This window comes from Mesoplodon mirus (genome assembly GCF_964341445.2).
Source record: "Mesoplodon mirus genome assembly, chromosome: 8".
NCBI lineage: Eukaryota > Metazoa > Chordata > Mammalia > Artiodactyla > Ziphiidae > Mesoplodon > Mesoplodon mirus.
This window is the reverse complement of record NC_138984.1, coordinates 4371262-4393739: the sequence shown is the minus strand read 5'-3', so window position 1 is coordinate 4393739 and position 22478 is coordinate 4371262. Positions and strand designations below refer to the sequence as shown.

The following is a 22478-nucleotide window of genomic DNA, read 5'->3' as shown; positions in this document are numbered from 1 at the left end:
CATATGTTACAACTTTTGACCACGTCTCAAATCTCTCTTCTTCTCTGTTCTGCTTTTTATAGTATTTGTTTTTTCTGTACTTCAGTTTGGATTTCCTGTTGACTTGTTTTTGAGGTCAACCTGCCTTTTGCGATGTCTATGCTGTTGTTAAACCAGTTAGAAGACTTCTTATTTTTGGATACTATATTTTTCAACTGTAGAATGTTTATTTGTTTCTTTTAAATGTAGATTCTAAATTTCTATTTAAATATGGCATTTTTTTCATTTATATATGGTAGCACTCAGGAATGCAAAAAATAGAGCCAGTCAAGAATCTTATCCTCAAGGTGCTTCATGGCCACTTCAGGAACTCCTATGTCCTTAAAGTTTTTGTGATTAGAACAAGAGAGGAGCTCGAGAGAGAGAGATGGCCTCTGAGAGTCAGGACCTCACTCAGTCATGTCATAATGGGGGTGACAGCAAATTCAGGGTTGATTCACAGTCCTGCATATCTGCAAACTTGTTTTTGCAAGTACAGTCTCTTTATCTGTCTTGTTATCTTCTGTACCTCAAATGCCTTGAACTGTACCTGGCATATAGTGCTCAATAAATAATATTAAATGAAACAATCAGTAAAGATGATATGTCCCCCAAGATCTGATTTTGGATCTCTAAATCACAAGAGAAGGTGGAATAGACTGCAATGTAAGTAGATTAAATTATAATGTGAAATATAATTGCCAAGGGAAACAGACTCTGTAACCTTCCTTCTTGTAAGAAAATGAACATGAAACTACAATAACTCATCAAACGGTTGCTTGTTGAGTATGGAATAAGCAAAGGAGGTGGCTGGATGCTCTGAATTGCTACCTATGCCATACTGTGACATCTTGAGGCACTTATTTAGCCTATAGGGGTCAATCTGCATAGGATCTAGATTTGATTAATTAATTCATTCAATATTATGTGCTGAGGACTTGCTATGTGCCAGAAAAGGTTACAAAGGTGAGCAGAAAAGACAGTCACATAGTCGCTGGACTCATGGCCCTTCAGTAGATTTGGGAAGGCAGAAACAAACAAAATGATCTCACCAGTAAATGTAACATTAAAACTGTGATAAAGCACCAGGAAGACATGGTACTCAGCGTCAAGTGTATGTGTAGCAACCAGACTTACTTTGGAGGTCCCAAAAGGCTTTCCTGAGGAAGAAGCGCTTGGACTGAGACCCCAGTGATGAGTAGGGGTTAACTACACTCGGGACTGAGGGTGTGGGGGTAAAGACAGTTCTTGAGAGGGAACAGCATGTGCAAAGGCCCTGTGGTGGGAGGGAGCACAGGGTGTTTGAGGCACAAAGAGGAAGATGAGGGTGCTGGAGTGCAGCCAGGGAGGAGAAGTGGGTGATGAGCCTGAAGAAGAGGGCACTGGCAAGGTTGGTCATGGCCTTGTAAGCCTGTCATCTTTATCCTTGGGGGAACTGGGGTGTCATTGAAGGGTTTCAGCATGGAGTGCTAAGGTCATATTTATATTTTGAAAGGAGCACTCAGGCCGCTGTATAATCTCTGATCAAGTCACTGTTTCTGGATAATGCTGAAATAATACTGCCGAATTCTATCCCTCTGAGTCCTCTTTCTCCTTTTCTATGTTCAAGGTTGCCCATTCCCCTTCTGCTAATGGTCTTCTTGAGGAGGGGATTTAGTATAGTTAATTAAGTTTCAGCTTATGAAATTAAATCATATTTATGTCTCCCAAGGTCATTTGAATTGGAATTTTGAGAACTGAAAACTCTACAGTTACACAATTACCATCAATCTATTGGGGTACCCTGAGTGCATCTATTGTGTGTTCAACCAGTTTAATTCCAAGAGAGAAATTCATAGCAATTTCTCACCTTGTGACATGTCATGAGTTAGGATATGGGGAGGGCAGACACCAGGCTGCAAGGAGTGAGGGGCGCAGCAGTACAGAGGGTGCCCTTGGGCCAGACTGATAATCAGTTGCTGGGTAAGAGGAGGAAGCCTATTCTCAGCTGGAGGGGTACAGTCACCTCCTGGCTTCACTTCCCGTTTTGTTTGGCTTGATTTCCATGTTCAGTCATGAAAGTATCACTTTCTGAAGACGTGAAATTCATTAATAGGGTCAATGGGTGGCATATTTATTTCCTATTGATGAGGGAATAGCCTAAAGAGAGCCCTCAGTGGGCTACAGAGATGGAGCCTCAGTAGAGGCCCATGAAGGACATTCAGAGTCAGAGTTAAACTGTAAACTGTAAAGTCAACACAAAAAGCATTAGGATAGAGCCACTGTAAAGACACCATACAGCCCCTGGGCTGGCGAAACTATCACTAATGTATCTGGGAGTGTGATAAACTCTGAAGGAGTGTGTGAGTCCCAGGAAGAGTTGATGGACCATGGAAATTTGAGAAAGCTTCAAAGGGCAAAGGCTGCCCACAATCCTGCCAGCTCCTCTGCCTGGAGTATCCTGGTCCCAGAGGTAGGGCTGGCTCTGGATCAAAGTGGACCATGTACACAACACTTCTGATGCCAGATGTGTGGGGTTCTCCCCCACCAAGCAGTTTTCTGCAACACCAGCTGGGGGTCCTGCAATCTAACTCAATTCTGACACTGTCTACCTGGAGATAGAGTCAGATCCCACAGGCTAAGGGTGATGTCCCACCAAACTGCTCCCCACCCCATTTCAGATGCCAATTGCCAAGTCCAGGTTGTCACCTATGTTTCTGACCAACCGGCTATAAACCCCTCCTCAGGTTTGATTAATTTGTGAGAGTGGCTCACAGAACTCAGGGAAACACTTACTTCCATCTACCAGTTCATTAAAGGATATGATAAAGGATACAGAAGAACAACCAGATGATGAGGTATGTAGGGCAAGGTCTGGGAGGGTCCTGAGTGCAGGAGCTTCTGCCCCTGTGAAATTGGGGTGTGTTACCCTCCCAGTATGTGGATGTGTTAACCCACCTGGAAACTCTCCAAATCCCATTATTATTGGGGTTTCATGGAAGCTTCCTCATGTGGGCTTGATCAATTATTAACTCCATTTCCATCTCCTGTCCCCTCTCTAGAGAATGGGGGTGGGTGGAGCTGAGAATTCTAGGCTTCGGATCATGGCTTGGTCTTCTCTGTAGCCAGCCCCCACCTGGGAGCCATCTAGGAACCCACCCAGCATTGCCTCATTGTAACAAAAGACGCTTCTAGTGTGCTTATCACTTAGGAATTTACAAGGGTTCCAGGAGCTCCCTGCCAACAACCAGGGGCAGACACCAATATGTATATTTTCTAATATCTCACAGGACCCTAGTATGTGAACATGGAATATTGGAATCCAACTGGCTACTCTAAACCACTATGAGACAGATGGGTGGCAACTGAAAATTCAATTCATCGGATTTCCCGACTCACAAAGAACCTGCGCATTGCCACTGGCTTCCCCTACAGATCTTCCACAGGGAGAGACGGGTGGGCATTTGAGACACATGCCCCAGCTCCTCCGATAGGTCTCAACCCACTTGTGCGGCTTGGGTACCACGGATCTGCAGTGATGGGGGACTGGGAAAGTTACTCCCAGACTGTTGGATTTATCTCATTTATGAGCCCACAACCCTGAGGGCTACCTGGTGGACCGAGGTAAATTCACCAAAGGTAGGCACGTTTCCCAGAGAATCAGCCTGGGACAGCCAGGGTCCCCGGGCAGCACGCCTGGACGGGCCACCGCCCGCGGGGGCCAGGCTCCTGGTCACGGTTTGCATCTGCCCTCTGCTTCCCGTGCATAAGAACCACTTACCTTTTTACTTCCTTTTTCCCTTCCCGTTTTGCCCGATAATTCCTTCTCTCTGTTCACAGCTAGTTTTAAGTTTTTTAGTTCCTGTCTCATCAGCTCGTCAACCTAGGTGAATACAAAAGACCCTAGGTTTAGGTGACTTCGCATGACTTGTGTTTTCTTTGTGAAGTTAAAAATAGCTTAAATTCTGGGTAGGTTATTAACAGGAAATTGTAACAAAGCACTGCAGTGAATGACTTACTGGGACTACAGCATAAAAGCAGTCTTACCTGCAGCCTGATCTCCGACTCCAATTCTTTCCGTTTGTCCTCTTTGATCAGTTCGGGATCATAGCCCTGGGGGACATTCCACGATTCATCCTTATTCTGCCACAGGTCTGTACTCCAGAAGGATAAAGAAAAAGAAAATGAAATTTTTTCAGCGTGAAGACTAATGTCGACTTAAAAAAAATGTACAACATGAGAGTTGTGAGTCAAGTTTTATTTGGGGCAAAATGAGGACTATAGCCCGGGAGACAGCGTCTCAGATAGCTCTGAGAAACTGCTCTAAAGAGGTAGGGGGTAAGGTTAGCATATATGTGATTTTGGTGAAGGGGGAGTACATGCAATTGAGCACATATTTTTTTGCAGAAGGTTTCTGCTAGTCTCGAGGAGCAGTCGTCACCATGAAGGATTTTAGTGCTTTTCTAGATAGGAGGAGATACAAGAATTGGGCTCATAAAATTGGCTCCTGAAAATATCTAACTATTCTGAAGACCTGCTCTGCCAGTTTCTCCCAGAGCACAGAGGGCCTCATGTATGGTCTCCACCTTGAACTCCTTTCAGGGGTGTTGAAAGTCAGCAGCCGCAGCGGCTCATGATTTAATCCTTGTAGAGGTAGATGGCAAGTGCCCATTCCTTTGTGGTTGACACTAAGGAATGCAGTTTTGTGATATATAACACAAACTCAGTTTTCTGCTCTACATCCTTCTCCACTTCCCAAACAGAAGGATTGTGCCTGTATAGTATCTAAAAAATAAAGAAGGAAACTGCTAATGTGAAAGGATCCAATAAAAAAGTATGAAACAAACAGTATTCTTCCATACGATTAAAACCATGCAAAAAATAATGTTAATTGTGGGATTATACAGTTATAGGTGACTGTTTCTGTAATATGTTTTACATTATTTTTACTATTCAAATGATTCACTAAAATAGGAGAGATTTTGTTGCTACTTCAACTCACCAGTAATTTACCCTGGCTCCTAGTAAAAGCCAACACTGAACACACAAGTACCCACTACTCGCCCCTAATTCAATGGCTCTATTTTTGTATCACTTTTTGGATATTTTTGAAATCATACACATTTTACATTTCCCTTTTGCCTGGCAGTTAGGAGGATGGTTAGAGAAATGTGACCCCAGAGGAAATAAGGGTAGTTTTGTATCACTGGAATAAATGGAAATAAACCTGTTTTCTCAGAAGGGGAATTCCAAATTGCACAGAGGTGCAGATTACTGGATCCTGGCTGTGGGATTGGGGGACCTCCCAGGGGAAAAAGACTTACCAGTTTGGGAAATGAGATCTCTTCCTTGAATTTGTGTTCAGAATGTGATGGAAAATTTCTGGAACCAAACCTGCAACCACCACTCTGCTGGGCCACTTTGCTGGGAATGCATCCCTGAAGCACGGATGCCATGCAACTCGGGAAGGCAACCGAGGGCCACGGGGCCCCAGGCAGGGGTTTCCCCACCTCCGTCTGACAATGGCTATGGCTTGGGAAGAAAGGGGGTCGTGCGGGGCCTGGATGGCAGGCGGTGAACGATGGGATGGAAGTTTCTCAAGCACAGCTTCTCCTACGAGCACCGCACGGGATCCTGAGACTAGCCAGGACTGTGTCCCCCGACACAGCTCACCAAGAAGGGTGGCATTAGAGGACAAGCCATAGAGGACAGTCACGGTCACAGGCAGAAACATATGTCTGGGCGCACAGGCGGACTGTGAAGGCGGACAGCAGAGAAGATTCTCGGAGAGTCAAGTGGGCAAACAGATGAGAGAGGAGGGTGGAATCTCCACGTAAATCATGGAGGCTGGGGATGAGCAGAAGCAGCGAGAAATGAAAGGAGAAGGGATGGCACGTGGTGTGAGCCAGGAATGGCTGCAGATCCTGGGGAGATGGAGCAAAAGGGCGACGAGAGGCAGATGCACAAGAACGGGCGACTGGGCGAGGGCATCGCCCAGAGGGCTCCAGCCAGGTGGCAGCCCCGGCAGGTGGATCCCCCATGCTACCACTTTCCAGCTGCTGGTCTCACGGTCTTCCCTTTCCTTGTCAACAATCTCCACCTCTCGAGGGGTGAGGAACCAGGCAGGACAGCGGCTACTCTAAAATCACTTGTGCCCAGAGAGCCAGTGGAAGTGAGGACGCTGAGGACCACTGGGCATGTCCTCTTAGAGGGGTCCGAGTCAGGACCACACAGGATGCAAGGGGAGCAAGACGGGATGTGGATGTGCAGCTCCAGTTTTCCAAAAGTGTGGGTCGGGTCCACAAGCCACAGGCTGGAGCCCCTGATGCTGCTCCCAGAGGCTGGCATGGAGATTTCTGGAAGCGAGAAGGGGCACCACAAGGTGATGGCCACACACGGGTCAGGCCTGGCTCACTTCCTGGACAGTTAGCTGGGCAGAGGGGTCGGCCTGTCTGGATTCCAGGCCCGGCGAGGGCTCTTAGGCTCACCGGCCTCCCACTAGCAAACCAAGGGCAATGCGGCCTGGATGGGGCCAGTCCTTGGCTGGTCACAGTCTGTGCCAGGAAGATAGCAAGGAGAAACCTACGGGTGATGCAAAGTTTCAGGGGCAGATTTTTGAAAATGAGGATGATGAAAGTACCCAAAGCTTTTCTAGGGTGGCTAGTGTGGATTTATAAGAAATCGACAAGAAACACATCACAGAAGGGGTAAAATTTTCATAGAATTGATTCACCCACATGTCCTTCCCAAGCAGGGTGGCCATGTGAGAGGTGGCCCAGCCGCTAGGGCTCAGACGATGGGACGGGATGATACGGCAGGAGAGGTTTGGGGGTGTGCCTCCTGTATGCCTGTCTGAGGGTGGCCTCAGTTTCTGCTCTGGCCTGAATGCCTGTCCACCCCCCCCCCCCCCGAGAAAGGGGATTAGTGAGCTTGTAAGGTGTGAGTACACAAAGGCGAAGCTGGCTCACGGGCTTGAAGGCCACTGCTCCTTCTCTGTACGTTTTCTGAAATTTACATAAGCTTAGACTGTGGAAAACTTTGAAATGCAGGAATAATATAATGCTTCTTTTTTATGGGTTTAAAATTGTAAGTTTTCCCCCTTGAAAATACTATAACTGTGTTAAAACGTGCTATTCACTAATAACAATTCTTTTCTAGCAGATTTCCCCCTTGTATGATGACTAAATCTCCCACAGCAAAACCCACCTGTTTCATTAAGATCTTTTAGAGCAAAACTGCTTTGTTATTTAAAGGAAGCTACACTGCTTTTTCACGGGATAGATTTACTAAGACTGGGAAGCAATGTGTTTCATAATGAAAGAAACACAGAATATTCAACAGAAAGGAAAGCACCATGTGATTATTTCTGTAAAAGCAGTGGCACCTTGTGACATTCCCATTTCTGGAGCTGTAACTATATTTTACAGATAAAGCAGTTTGTAGCAGCCTTTCCCGGTTTCACCTCTAGTTCATGTAAATGGACCTAGTTTTCCACTGCAACTTTTTCCCATGACACTTTTGTACAAGGCACTTCTCAATCCCTTCAAGAGTTTCATGGACATTTCTAAATGCAGGAAGCTGTTCATGGCTCTCAAAGGAAAACAACTGCCCACTCTTTCCTACAGCAGAGAATGAGCTTTTATCCCAGAATTGGGAAAGCGGGAGCTGCGGCAGTTTTTGCACGTTGAGGGGTGACCGAGGAGGGAGCTTAATCTCAGTGATTAAAATGCTAATGTTTCGTCTGAGAAAGAAAACCTTTGATTTTTATGAAAAGAATTCTCAGATGAAAACATTTAATTTCTGTAAGCTACCGAAGACCTGACAAGTAACTCATCAAATGCCCCAACAGCCAACTAGGAAAATCATGCTTCATGTTTCCTGCTCCCGAGTGGCTTGTGTTTTCTTAGTCTTGATGGAAACAGATATTACATACCAGGTGTGGGTCGTTTCAAGAGCTTTGCTGGGTGGGTCTGCAGGCTTCCCATGGGAACATTAGATGTCCCCCAAATTAATTACTGTTTTTATCAAAATAATGCATGCACCTTATTTTAAAGTCAGAGTACTGAAAAGATTATAATAAAAAAACTCTGCCTTCCAGTTACACTGTCCAGTGGCATTTATTCCCACATTCATTCATTCAAAAATGCATTGACTAGATTCAGATTTATTCATAAATCTGATCTATTTGTAAATTATGAAATTCATGCCCTGCCCTCATGGACCTGGCGCCCCCCTCACACCCCCTGCGGGGAGACAGCAAACACACACACGGAAGTCAGAGGGAGGTGAGTAAAGTGGGGTCAGGGGCGGGCACAGGTGAGGCAGGAGAAGGCCTGAAGGGAAAAGCATTCCAGGCGAGGGGAACAGAAAGCACGACAGCCCTGAGGTGGGCGTGTGAGCAGCCTGTGGGAGGAAGAGCACAGGGCCCAGGGGAGGGGGGCGTGAAGTGGTCTAGCTTCACGTGGGCTCTTTTGGTTGTCTGTTCCTCTCCCAATGTCTAGATAATACGCATATACTGCTGCTTCTTGATGCATCAATTTTAGACAGGGGCTCCTGACTCCTTGTTAAGGTAGGTGAGAATTTTTCTCTTCCCCACTTTTCTTTCTTTCTCCATATGCAGTTACATCAGAGGCCAAGGGAGCCAGGCCTTCCAAATCCCGAGTGTGAGTGCATTGAGATGTACCTGGCACCTAAGACTCCCCACCGGCAGCCCCTCTCTGGACACCCAGTGGGACAGGCTCCACCAAAATGAGGGATTAACAGGAAAATGAAGGGGTGACAGTCAGGGAAGGCAAAGGAAGCCCCAAGGAGGACAGCTGGCAGGGCCCCAGAAGGGAGGTGTTCAGAAGAAGATGAGCTGGTCAATTACCTAACGCGTTCGAAGGCCTGGAAAATTATCTCAAAGGATGGTGATAGATATGCAGAATACGAAACAAAAGACAGTGCTTACAGACCAATACATGAAGTCATGTGAAGTGGTGTCTTCACAAATGGCAGCTATTGTCTGGGACCCAGCCCTGAGCTCCGGGGGCACCACAGCCAGGCCTGTGACTTACTGTGATTCCTAGCTGGGTCTCTCGGAGGCGGCTGAGGCCAGCCTAACAAGCCATCCAACTTGTGCCACTGTCCCCACCCATCTACCGCCACAGCACCTGGTGTGTTGTGAGCCTGCTGATGGCATGTGCCAGCTTTGTAGCTCCAGGCTAGCATTGCACCTGCACACTGGAGTCAATCAATGTTTGTTGAGTGAATATGTAAGTGAATGGATGCTTTGATAGTGATTGCTTGGCACCATTGTTTGTTAAAGAGTTGGTGTTATCTTGGTGGGAATGTAAGTTGGTGCAGCCACTATGGAGAACAGCATGGAGGTTCCTCAGAAAACTAAAAAACAGAGTTGCCATATGATCCTGCAATCCCACTCCTGGGCATATATCTGGACAAAACTGTAATTTGAAAAGATACTTGCACCCCAGTGTTCATTGCAGCACTATTTACAATAGCCAAGACATGGAAACAAATTAAATATCCCTCGACAGAGCAACGGATAAAGAAGATGTGGTACATATATACAATGGAATACTACTCAGCCATAAAAAAGAATGCAATGATGCCATTTGCAGCTACATGGATGGACCTAGAGATTATCATACTGAGTGAAGTAAGTCAGAAAGACAAATACCATATGATATCACTTATGTGTGGAATCTAAAATATGACACAAATGAACTAATCTTCGAAAGAGAAACAGACTCACAGACATACAGAACAGACTTGCAGCTGCCAAGGGGGTGGCGGGGATGGGGGAGGGTTGGAGTGGGAGTTTGGGGTCAGCAGATGCAAACTATATAGAATGGATACACAACAAGGTCCTACTGTATATAGCACAGGGAACTATATTCAATATCCTGTAATAAACCATAATGGAAAAGAAAAAGTTGATGTTCTCAGACGTGACTGATGGCAGGGCTTCTATCAGTAGACCTGAGAGAAGGTCAGACCTGCTGATCGTGGGTAAGTGATGTTTACCGCTCCTGGTTATTATAAAGGTAAGTAAGATGGGAACGAAAACACAAAGCCTTCTGCGTCTCGGGCACCTAATCAATGTTAATTTACCCTTTGACCTCCTTCCTCCCCAATTAAAGCAGTTGCTAAATCCTGCTGGGGTCATCTTATCCCTGTGCTTCTGCCTTCGTTCAGCATCTCAGGTGGAGTGGGACCCTTGCCACTAGTGGTAAGTGAAAGAATTTCAGGAGGTACACGGACATTCTTTTTTTTTTTTTTTTGTCACACTGCACAGCCTGCGGGATGTTAGTTCCCTGACCAGGGACTGAACCCGCTCCCCTTGCAGTGGAAGCGTGGAGTCTTAACCACTGGACGGCTGGGGGCAAGTCCACGGACATTCTTATTTTATAGAACCGGCATATCAAACCCGCAACGACTTTTGATACAGTTGCTGAGGATGAGGCTCAGTGAATTGGGGTAAAAACCGTGCATCAATTAAAAAAAGATATTAAGTAAATAATAGTAGCGGTGCTGTCCACCCAAGACCAGAATTAGGAAGGAGGCACGCATGTGACTGGAGTTTGGAAATATTCTACTTCACGCCCTTATTGCATTTTTCAGGAATTTCCAAATAACGCTGATGGCCAGGGTCACCTTGGCAGGTCATCCTGTGCTGGGATTTGTCGTGAGGGTGGAGTGGAACCACAGGAATCGGATAACCGCTCCAGTAAAGTATAGTGAGAGTATCTCAAAGACCAACTCATACACTTGCCGAATGAGCCAGATTATACTCTGCTAAGTATGCTGAACATGGGAGAAAAGATTTAGGTGTCAGTGTTCAGGCACGAGTCTTAGTCTAATAAGATTAAAACATTTTACTGTACATACGGCATTGATTTTCTTAATTTAAACAATCCAGGGAAAATCTTTCTTCCCTTTCATTCCTAGCAAAAGAATGTTCAGCTGAAGTCTCAAGGGTTTAAAACAGAACAGAGGTTTAGATTACGCTCTCATCTTGCTCTTTTACCAGTTATATGCCTTGAAGCCACCCAAAGAAATTTTAAAAGAGAGACGGACAGAAGGTCTTGGCTGTGAAATTGCATGTCTGCAGCCTCTCATGACTGGGCACCAAATTCTGCCCAACAGAGGCTGAGGCCACACTGGGTGGACAGGGACACCTCAGTCAGCACGCCTGTTCTGCTAAACTGACCTTTGTATACGTTATTTCCTTCTTCCATCATAGGAAGGAAAACACTCGGTGACATTTTCCAGGCCTCACCTTCTTCCTGTGAAAGCAGAACAGTACACTTGTTAATTACAGGCGGAGTTTACCTGTCGCGATCAGACAGTAAAAGGCACGTACATCGTGGTTGCTGTGACTATAGAAAAGCACGCAGACTCTTTTCTGGTTTGTGGGGCGAAGGGCCAGCCCCTCGTCTGCCCACCTGGGCAGTTTCCCTGCTGACCAGTCTGAACAGGGAGTGCTGTGCCCACCGACCAGGGCAGGCATGGTCTGGAGACGTGGCTCTGCCTTCAGGCCCCCCGGGGCCCCCCCACCCCGAGGCCGGTCCCGTCCTCTGATGTTCTGCTCCTTTCTTGCTCTGAAAGCCGACGCCCACCCAAGTCCCGCCACCTCCTTCGCCACGTTCCCGTGACCCAGGTTTGCTGCCGCTCTCCATCTGCGTTCTGCTCCGCTACTTGTCAGGTGGTGGTTTGTAGGAGCACCCGGGCTGCTCCTTTCTTGGTTTGCCTGTCCCCTCCCTGGGCCAGGAAGCCAGTCCTGAGCCCCCAGCCTGAGCTGGAGGTCCTGCCAGCCTCCCTGCCCCGGGCCCCCGCTGCAGAGAGAGCCCGGCCACGCCACCCTTGGTCCCGGCTGCCTCTGTGCAGACAGATTGGAGCTGCAGGGACACCGGCCACTGCAGCTGGAGGGTCTGCCTCGACCCCCAGCAGAAGTCCCCTTCGCCCTATACCACCAGGGCTGTTTCGTGTCGTGAACAGCCATACCTCACAAGCCCCATCTGACGTTTCTGGGCAATAATGTCTGTACTGTATTAAGAGTCAGGTGCCCGATGACCAAAATCCTGGTTATGGTCACCCCACAAAGGGCAAAAGGAAGGATGCTGGTCTACACGATGTGTCCATGAGGAGTTTCCCAAAGCAATCAAAGCGCTCTCTGTGCAGCTTGAAGGAGGAGTGGCAATTAGATGGTGAGCATCTCTGGTGACTCTGGGCTCAGGACGTGCCCTTGTTTCTGGGACCCCATGCGCCACGGGCCGTGGTTCAGCAGCGCCCGTGTACCGGATCCCCGCCTACCTCTCCTCCCCTACTCCACATGGCAGTCGGGAAGACACGTGAAACGAGCTCACGAGAGCGATGGGAGCCCCCAGCAGGAAGTCAGGGTGGCGGGAGGACTCTGAGTCCTGCGGGGTTGGGGTGACATGGGAGACCTGCCTGAACCACAGCTCAGGAAACACGCAGGGGCGAACACAGCCTCCTCGAGAGGCCACCCGCCTTGCAGAACCGGGGGGAGAACCTGAACCCAGAACTCCTGGGGGCTCCACACCTATGGAGCAACTGACCCACCTTCCAGCACCCACAGGAAATCAAAGCTCACGGGGGAAGGAGCCCCACTCACTCCCACAGCCCACGACACCCAGTTATTCGAGAAGAATCAGCCCGAGAAGCATGGAGAAGACCAGTGTTGGAAAAAGGCATGTCCTTGGATGAAACAGATGATTCACGGACAGAAGGGGGCATCTAAAATAGCTAATTAATACTCTCAGAGATATTACTTATCTCTCTCCCCGCCTCTCTCTCTCCAGGTATCACTAAGCGTTCACGGATCTTTTGTATTTTTTAGTCAGTGCATTGCTGACGGACGTGCTGTTGCTCTTTTGGTTTTGGATACTCAGATCGTCCTGTATTTGGCCTCTGGGAGCCCCTATAGGTGGTGAGTGTGTGCCTTCATGGGTAGAGGTGGAGGAGGTGGGGAGGGGAAAGCGAGGGGAGGAGTGCTGCTCCAGAGAGGGAGCACCGTGGAAGCGCTTTCAGCAGAGGGACCAGTTCGTGGGAGACTGAGCTGGAAGGCCGCATTGCCTTTGGTAAATGGAAGTTAGTAGGGCAGGGGCGTACGGAACAGGGCCAGCAGACAGACAGAGAGATAGAGACAGAGACACAGAGAGGGGACGGACTTTGGAAGGCCCATGAGCCGTGTTCCTCAGAGAGTGTGAACTTGGTCTGAGAGCAGGGCAGCCACCTGGGGGTCCCCGCAGGAGCCTGGCATGAATGGATCTGCTTGTCGGGTCATGACTCTGGCTGGAGCATGGGCACAGGCCGGAGGGCGTCAGGGTGCCCACCTGTCTCTGACCAGAATTCATTTTCCCATCTTCTTCTGTGGAAAATTCTTCTTAGGTCTGAGGCAAATATCCCCTCCTCTGTGAAGCCATCGTGGGTTCTCCCCGGTCAAAAAGACTCTCCCCTCGCTCAGTAGGATCTGCTTATCCTTCCTGGAGCCTGTTTCTCTGTGCATATTATTGGCTATTTGTGTGCCTGTCTTAGCTGCTCTCTTGGGCTGTGGGCCCCCATGGAGGAGGATTCCGTCTTGCTGATGTTTTGTACCCTATATGGAACCAGCATCAGGCCTGTTCTCTAGGCATTTAATGCATGTAAGTAAAAATAAGATTTATAGGTCTATTTGTACAACTTTATTTCTATAATAAATATCAAGTTCTCAAGGGGAGTAAAACACTGTAAGACCAGTTTTGGGAACATCTGATCCTGATTGCACAGAATGACAGTGGACGTTAGTGGTTCCCATGACATTCCACGTGGTAATGACATAACTGGCTATCACAGGAGACACCTTTTAACCAGAGAGAAAGCACGATGGAACACGTCTGCTTTCCTTTTCAGAGATATTTCTTCCTTTCATCAACAGTTTATTGGACATATCCTTTCCTTTGGTTGCTGCTTTAAACACTTAATATCTTGCTCATCTTGACAATTATTGGGAGAGAGAAATTCCATGAGGAGGTTTTACCCTCTCAACTCCAAAGTCACTTTTTTTTTTTTTCTGAATCTTTCACTGCGAAGGGGTCATACAAGTACAGTTGCACCTGTCAACGGTGCCTGCCTTGACCAACATCCCTTTCTCATGGAAGCTTCTCGGGCACAACTCCCAGCTCAGCCGAGTGGCTGGAGAGTGTCTAACCAGAGAGACGCGCCTCTCCTGGAGCAGCCTGACCCGGAGGAGCTGGACTGGGCAGCCACATTGGCTCCCCCTGCACTGGTGGGGGAACACACAGGTGGACCAGCCAGCTGGCAGCAAGGTGAGAACTTGCTGCCAGAAGGCAGATGACAGGCAGGCAGGGGACTCTGCCTGCAGGTGGTCCCAGCCACCATACGGCCTTCTTTAGAGAAGGGGGTGGACAGAGGAGCTGGCCCCGGTGGGCCTGGGTCCTGCGGCTCCCAGCTCCAGCCCACGCCCGCCAGGTCCTGAGCCCTCCACGCGCCCTGGCTCCATCCCACCGTCTGCCGACCTGAGTGCGTCGGTGGTGCCACCAGTAGGCCCAGTGAGTCCCAATAAGAGACAGCGTCTTAGACATGTCCAGCCGTTCCATTCACTCAGAAATGTTACAAGTACCACTGAGGGTCTGCTGTGTGCAGATGCCAGCCAGGGACGTCCAGAGCGGGGCTGGCCCACCCCAGCTCCTCCTGTGAGCTAATGCACAGCTACGCTGCACGCTTTGCAAAAATGCTTATTAACTGTACAAAAGACACCATTGCAACAATGCGATAAAGATTTTAAAAATCCAAGGAAATAATCAGCTGCATCACTGTCACCTTTATCCAATGAACCTTTCATTTTTCTTTTCTTTTTTTTTTTTTTTGCGGTACGCGGGCCTCTCACTGTTGTGGCCTCTCCCGTTGCGGAGCACAGGCTCCGGACGCGCAGGCTCAGCGGCCATGGCTCACGGGCCCAGCCGCTCTGCGGCATGTGGGATCCTCCCGGACCGGGGCACGAACCCGTGTCCCCTGCATCGGCAGGCGGACTCTCAACCACTGTGCCACCAGGGAAGCCCCTTGTTCCGTTTTTTAAATGGGGGTATGTGTTTCAGCATATACCTATTAACATACAAGTCCAAATGTCAGACTGATCACTTGTGGCTTTCAGATTATCTGATGGTTCCCTTAGGGTCTCTGTCCTGGGGTAGAAGTGAGGCTGCTGTGACTGGGAAGAGGCTGATTACTTCCCACTGAGCTGAGAGTGAAATTATAATCTGCTTTTAGATCCAGAAGTGAAAAAATCAGCCCAGAAGCTATCATCGTTCAAAACTGCCTTTTAAAATAAACATGTATGAAAATAATGTGATATCTCATGAAATTTGACGTGTAAAAATACCTCATCCTCTCATGGCTGTTTTCAAGCTTGCATTTAGAATGTCATTTGCCTTTTCTGCTCTCACATTCCTTTGAGACTGGAGAATCAGTTACTCAACCTTTTTGGCCTTCCCACATGACAGATGTATGGCAGATCTGACAAAACCTACAATTTGAAGTCTAAAAATGTACAGCTGTGTCCTCAATACATCTGTCCCAATTTTCTCTGAGGATATCTAGGTTTAATTTTTGTCAGAAGGAGCTTCCTGGCTATTACTGTGGAATATACTACTTTCTCCCTTGGGCCATCCAGACCGCCAGCTTGTCTCCTTCCCCAGCCCACTCACCACCATCCAGGCTCTGCACCCACCTCTGTAGTCCTCACAGGCCCCCTTTGCTGGGGGAGCCACTCTTATCTCTGTCCACCTGGCTGACCCCCTTGCCCTTTAAGAAGACTTAGCTCAAGCTAACACTCAGCCTTCTCACAGCTTAACTGACATGCTCCTGCTTAAAATCCTTACCTTTATCCTGACTTCACGTCTCCACAGGACGTGACAATTAACAGTTACTAGAAATAATGTATCTTAAGAAACTATATATATATATATATATATATATATATATATATATATATATATGCATAAAGAAATTTCTGGAAGGGTATATACACCAACACGTTAATGATCATTAACTTTGGGTCATGGGTGCAAAAGGGCAACTTCTATTTATTTTTCTCTTCCTGCTAATCAATGATTCTTTTCCCCTCTCCATTGAACACGTACTGCTTGAGTGACGTTATATATTGCTTGATATGCTAATTAGATGAGCCTTTGCAGGGTAGGGCCAGGCCAGCAAAGGAACCTCGGGATCCTCTAGTCTTTAGTGCTTACTTCTCCTGGAAGGAAATCTCTATGACCTTTCCAGAAAGTCACAGTTTGGGAAATCAGGGTCCAGAGAACACAGTCCACCTGAATCAGTGTGGTTCTGGTCTGGGCTACACCCAGCTGGTGGGGTGGGACAGCGGTAGCAACTGAAGCCCGAGACGGTCCCCGTGTGAGTGGGTTCTCCCCCTGCCTGTCGTCTTTGCATGTACCCCGCTGTGTCCTTCTTAGCTGAGCAGTGTCACACCAGTTTCAAACTTGCTTCCTGTTATACTGAGAAAACAGAGGCCATTTGAATACAATGGTCTCCCCTTCTCCACACTTTTCTCACTTCTTCAAATGACTGTGCTTCTCCCGGCTTCTCCTCGGCTGCTCTTTGCTGCAGAGAAACCTTGTCTGACTCTATTCGGCATCACCTCCTGACAATTTTAAGCTCTCCCAGGCCACGGGCTCTTTTCCCTTTGTCCCAGTACATTTACAGTTCTTCCCCATCTTTTTTTTTTTTTCGGTACGCGGGCCTCTCACTGTTGTGGCCTCTCCCGTTGCGGAGCACAGGCTCTGGACGCGCAGGCTCAGCGGCCGTGGCTCATGGGCCCAGCCGCTCCGCGGCATGTGGGGTCTTCCCAGACCGGGGCACGAACCCGCGTCCCCTGCATCGGCAGGCGGACTCTCAACCACTGCGCCACCAGGGAAGCCCCATCTTAAAGTCCTCTCTTGACTTAAGTCATCATTTTGCAACTTCTTGAAGGAGGTACATCCACCAGCTGCCCACATGTCTCAGCCAGAGTCCCCTGCCTGCCTGTGTCACCTGCCTTCTGCACCTCCTGCCCCTGCTCCGCTTTCCTGAAACAGTCCCAGTGATGTGCTCGTCACCACACTTTCTGTCTCAAGCGTCCTCCTTGACTTTTCTGTGGCACTTGACACCAGGGGTCCCTTCTCTTTGAAGAACCTCCTGACTCTGCCTCCAGCGTATTCTTAGTTTTCACTTCTCATGGTGAACGGACTGAGGGGAACAGAAGGAAAACGTTCCTTTCCTCCTTCTAGAAATTCACCCAGGTGGAAAATTAAATAGGAGTGTCATTGTGCTGAATTTTCCCTGCCACCAGGCTGTTTCCATCATCCTGGTTGGTTTCACCTCTTCCCCCTGCCCTCATAGATGGATATAATCCAGATGCTCCAACAAACACACACACTGATTTTCCTAAAACCCATCCATCCTCCCGCCTTCACAGGGCTTCCTGCACAGGGGCAACTCCTGCATCTACATCATGTCTTGACCCCACCTGAGTTCATGCTGAACCTCCAGCTGATTGTCGGACATCTACCTGGATGTCCCACCATCAAGGTTCTGAAGCCAGTTCCTGTTGCTCAAGACGCTTGGAAGCCACCTCAACTCCTGGCCTCCTTCTCCTCCGCCAACACCCAGTCCACCAGGCTGGTCATCCTTTGCGATATCTCCTGCATCTTTTCCATGTTCTTCCACCCGCCACTTCCACCCTAGGGTCCTCACCCGAGTACTTCCTCATTCCTTCAGAAGTAAATACTGCACAGCTCCTGAGTTTCAAGCGCTGTTAGGAGTGCCGATCAGAGTTACATTGGAGTCCGGTCACTCTGGCTGCTGCGGGAAGAAGAGACTGAACGTGCAGGACAGGAGGTGGGGCATCGGCCAGGAGATTTTGTTCCCCTGAGATGAGGAGACGTGCGTAGACTCCTGGAGCTCTCCTGAGATGCCACCCCCTCCAGGAAGCTTCCACCTTTTCCAATGCTTATAGAGTCTCACTCTCTTCTGAGTCTGCAGTGCTTCTCTTGGCCCTTCCCTTATACAACCCAATATGTCCTTTCCGTATGCAGTGGTTTTTGAGCTTTTTAGAGGGAAGAATCCTTTGAAAACACAAAGAAAACCCATACACTTTCTTCCCAGGAGAATGCATCTCACGTAATTCCGTACAATTTCAGGGTGTGTATCCATAGGGTCCTTGTTCCCTGGGTTAAGAGCTCCTGCCTCTACAGCCCAGAAGCCTCACGTCCTTATATCCCCTCTCTTACTGCACTTCAGTGGACACAGAAGATGCTCCATATTTATATTTCCATAATGAAATCCTTATTCCTGATAGCAGCCTCTGGAAACCCACGACACTCACTTTTCCATCTGTGTGAAGTAGTGCAACATTTGGTTTGAAATACTCTAAAATTATGTAAGAACGTGGTTGGCTCCATGGTTCAATGTGGAGCACCTCCTTGGGCCAAGGGGCACTGTGGTCAGAACGGCTGGGTGGCACTGCAGACAAACAATAGCTTTTCAAGCTAATCGTGCTGCATACGGATAGGTCCAAGGATCTTTCCAGAAGAAGTGAGCACCAAGTCAAGTCATTTTATGGCTGGAGGAAACTTACAGAAGACTCCTTAGTATTCGCGTGAGCACGTGTCATGGGCAGGACAAAACCACTGAAGGTAGTTCCAAATGGTTGAACATACAGAACATTGAAAAACAAGAAAGAGGAAAGAACTGTAGGGATGGATTACAGAGTGCTCTTTTGCTGTATTTTTGTTTCTAAAGCCAACACGAGGCCCAGAGTGAGGCAAATAAAATTATGTTGGTGTTGAAAGCATATTTGCAGAGATTGCTGTTGGTCGGCAGAAAATGTCCTTCTGGCACCAGCATCTCCGCTATCAAAGCCCTCGTTTAAGGGGATCTCCTTATCTGCAATCCTCAGTACTTTCAGAGAGGGATTTAAAACAAAAGATTTAAAAGAAAGACATTTTTTTTTCTTACTGTTGAATTCTGAGAATTCTTTATATATTCTAGATACAAATTATTTGTCAGATATATAATTTGAAAATACTTTCTCCTAGTCTATAGCTTGTCTTTTCAGCCTCTTTACAGGGTCTTCTCTCTGTCCATCTTCTCTCTGAAGAAGTCTCTGCCAGGCCCCCCAAGGGATCACTCATTGCCTGCTGCAGCCTTTCCAGGTTCCACACACTGCATACCTATCCTGGCCTCCTGTCATCCATGCTCTGAAGTTGTCCTCTGGGTCTGTGGCTTGGAGATTGCCTGGAATGCTGCCCCCACCCAGCCTTCTGATCCACTCACCCTCCAGGCCCCTCCCAACAGCTACTCCCTGGATATTTATGCTCCTTTGCAAATGCATCCCAGTTCAGCTCCCCCTCTACCCAGTTCAGCTCCCCCCTCTGTCCAGTGCCACTTCTCTCCCTCCCTCCCTTGCACGTGATGCTCCCAAAAAACCACCTGCACGTTCTCCATCTCAGTGTTTCCAGGGAACCCACAGACCACTATTGCCCTACTCATCTGCCTGCAACCCTAAAATTCTAACTTGTTCCAGAAAAAAAAACCAAACCCAAAAGACAGCTCACTTGATACAGTTAATTTTTAAAATCCTCCTCCACCTGGCAAGATAATTTTGAAGCAGTGCCTAAGAAAAGGGACAACTGGAAGAATTCCAATTTTATTCTAAGCATCTCTTCCTCTAAATATGCATGAGTGAGTTTGACACTTGCAAATTAAAATTCACTGTTAGTGAAGCTTGTTCCATAAAAATCTGAAACTATCTGCTACACAATCTGGTCTTTGTTGAGTGATAGTGTTTTATTAACTAGCTATTAAATAGTCACTTAATGATGAATGGTTTTGGACAAAAAAGCAAAGTTTGAGTACATCAGCATTTATGAAGTAGTTGCAAATGATGGGGAAAATCCTTCAGAATTACTTAGGAGTGAATTTATATGAAAAGTACAGGTCTACACAGTGACAATGTGATTATTAAAATGTGAAATGTTAATCTCTATGAAAACTTGATACAATTAAATGATGTTGGTATGTTTCTTATAGATCAGATTACCTTTTCCATTGACTTTTAAAGTCTTATTCTAAAATCATTCCTAAAGAATCAGGAAGCATTCCTGAGACCAGCTATTCAAATCCTTGGGTGGAAATTAGTATTTTGACCTGTAGAAAAAGACGTCTATTATTCATCCTGGTTAGAGGGTAAGGCAGGAAACAGAGGAAATGAGTTTTGTTTAACTTGCAGATACTGACTCACCCCTAACTCTAATCCCTAACCACAACAGCAGAGCTGTATGGTTATTCTTTGAGTATTTTTATAACACTTGGTCATCTCTCAATTGCCAGCCCCATATACATAGTCAGAAAACTTGGGAAAGACCTCATATACAAACATCTGAATATGTCAACTAATCTCCATAAAGGGAAAATAGACCCTTTTTAAAATATCACAAAGGTAACAAGGTTGAAAGCTTTGTAAGTCCATGAGACAAAGCAAATAGCTGGTCCCGTGGGTGGGTTCCCTGGAGACACTGAGGTGGAGAACGTGCAGGTGGTTTGGTGGGAACATCACCCGTAAGGGAGGGAGGGAGAGGAGTGGCACTGGACAGAGGGGGAGCTGAACTGGGCAGAGGGGGAGCTGAGCTGGACAGAGGGGGAGCTGAGCTGGACAGAGGGGGAGCTGAACTGGACAGAGGGGGAGCTGAACTGGGTAGAGGGGGAGCTGAATTGGACAGAGGGGGAGCTGAGCTGGACAGACGGGGAGCTGAACTGGACAGAGGGGGGAGCTGAGCTGGACAGAGGGGGAGCTGAACTGGGTAGAGGGGGAGCTGAACTGGACAGAGGGGGAGCTGAACTGGGTAGAGGGGGAGCTGAGCTGGACAGAGGCGGAGCTGAGCTGGACAGAGGGGGGAGCTGAACTGGACAGAGGGGGAGCTGAACTGGACAGAGGGGGAGCTGGGCTGGACAGAGGGGGAGCTGAGCTGGACAGAGCGGGGAGCTGAACTGGGCAGAGGGGGAGCTGAGCTGGACAGAGGGGGAGCTGAACTGGGTAGAGGGGGAGCTGAACTGGGCAGAGGGGGAGCTGAGCTGGACAGAGGGGGAGCTGAACTGGACAGAGGGGGAGCTGAGCTGGACAGAGGGGGGAGCTGAGCTGGACAGAGCGGGGAGCTGAACTGGGCAGAGGGGGAGCTGAGCTGGACAGAGGGGGAGCTGAACTGGGATGCAATGGCAAGAGAGTGGTAGCTGATCCCACATGGAGCCCAGGAGCTAGGAGAACCCTTCAGAGTTGTCCTGGGAAGTGTGGGGCTGGGTCTTTGTACCCTGACGTGACTATCTTTTTTTTTCCTAAGATGATGCTATTTCTTCATTTCATTTCATTTATTTATTTGTTTGTTTGTTTGTTTATTTATTTATTCATTTATTTTTGGCTGCACCGTGCAGGCCTGTGGGATCTCCCTGACCAGGGATTGAACCCATGCCCCCTGCAGTAGAAGCGCAGACTCTTAACCAGTGGACCACCAGGGAAGGCCCTAATGCGACTGTCCTTGAAGGCCCGTGCCCCGTGGCGGCGGCTCACTTCACTTGAAGCACCCCCCTAGACCCTGAACAGTTCCTGGGGAGGGACTAAGTGTGAGGGGTCAGCACCGCATCCTGGGTAGCTGGGGATTGAGCCCCTTGGTCCTGAAGGGGGCATCAGAGGGGCCCCATTCAGCATCCACTACAGTGGAGTGGGCTGTTCTCAAAATGAGTGGGGAGGGGTCTCTCTTCTTTTGTCCGCACAGCAAAACAATGGAACACAGTTAGAGAGGGCAGGACAGCAGGGGCAGGTGCTTGATTTCCGCATATCACTGTGCAGGCGTGACCGCTGGAGAGGGACCCTCGCCTGCAATGTCGGCCTCAATCAAGCCAAAGGATTTTAAACAAGAGGCTGGCTTTTATCACTTGCATTTTTGTGGACTTTGGGTATGGACATTTTATATTCACCATCACCCCCTCTCCCTTGCTCACAACTTCTGCCTCCTTGGTCCAGTCACTCCTTGACTACACAGCCTGTCCAATTTCTCTCTCGCTGTGATGCATCCAAAAGTCCCAGATGCATCTACCAGACCCCAGTGAGTTGCTTCTCCCACAGAGAAATGTGCGAGTCTGAGCGTCAGTGGGAATCCTCAGAACATGAGGATCATGGCCACGGCTACCCGAGCTAGAGCTGGGCCTCTGCTTCTGGACAGTCACAGAGGGACACAACCTTTCAGGATCCACTCTGATTCAGATCAGGGTTTTGGTCAGCTGTGAAGCAGTATCTGTCTGGGCCAGCCGCTACAGTGAACATATTCACGTTTTCAGATGATGCTAGCTTTCAGCCTGAATTCCATTTCACAAAGCAGGAGTTTATGCGGAGAGAACCACCACCCTGGCAG

At 48.3% G+C, this 22478-nt stretch overlaps 1 protein-coding gene across 2 annotated transcripts in view; it reads right to left on the bottom strand.

The window, feature by feature from the left end:
* DRC11 (dynein regulatory complex subunit 11) overlaps positions 1 to 22478 on the bottom strand; it is a 172472-nt gene that overhangs the window by 73220 nt on the left and 76774 nt on the right. For both annotated transcript variants that reach the window (XM_082630649.1, XM_082630650.1), the window contains 3 exons: positions 11210 to 11285; positions 4045 to 4151; positions 3779 to 3880 (listed from right to left, as the gene is read on the bottom strand). In XM_082630649.1, coding sequence (XP_082486775.1) covers positions 3779 to 3880; positions 4045 to 4151; positions 11210 to 11285 — 285 coding nt within the window. The remainder of the gene's footprint in view (positions 1 to 3778; positions 3881 to 4044; positions 4152 to 11209; positions 11286 to 22478) is intronic.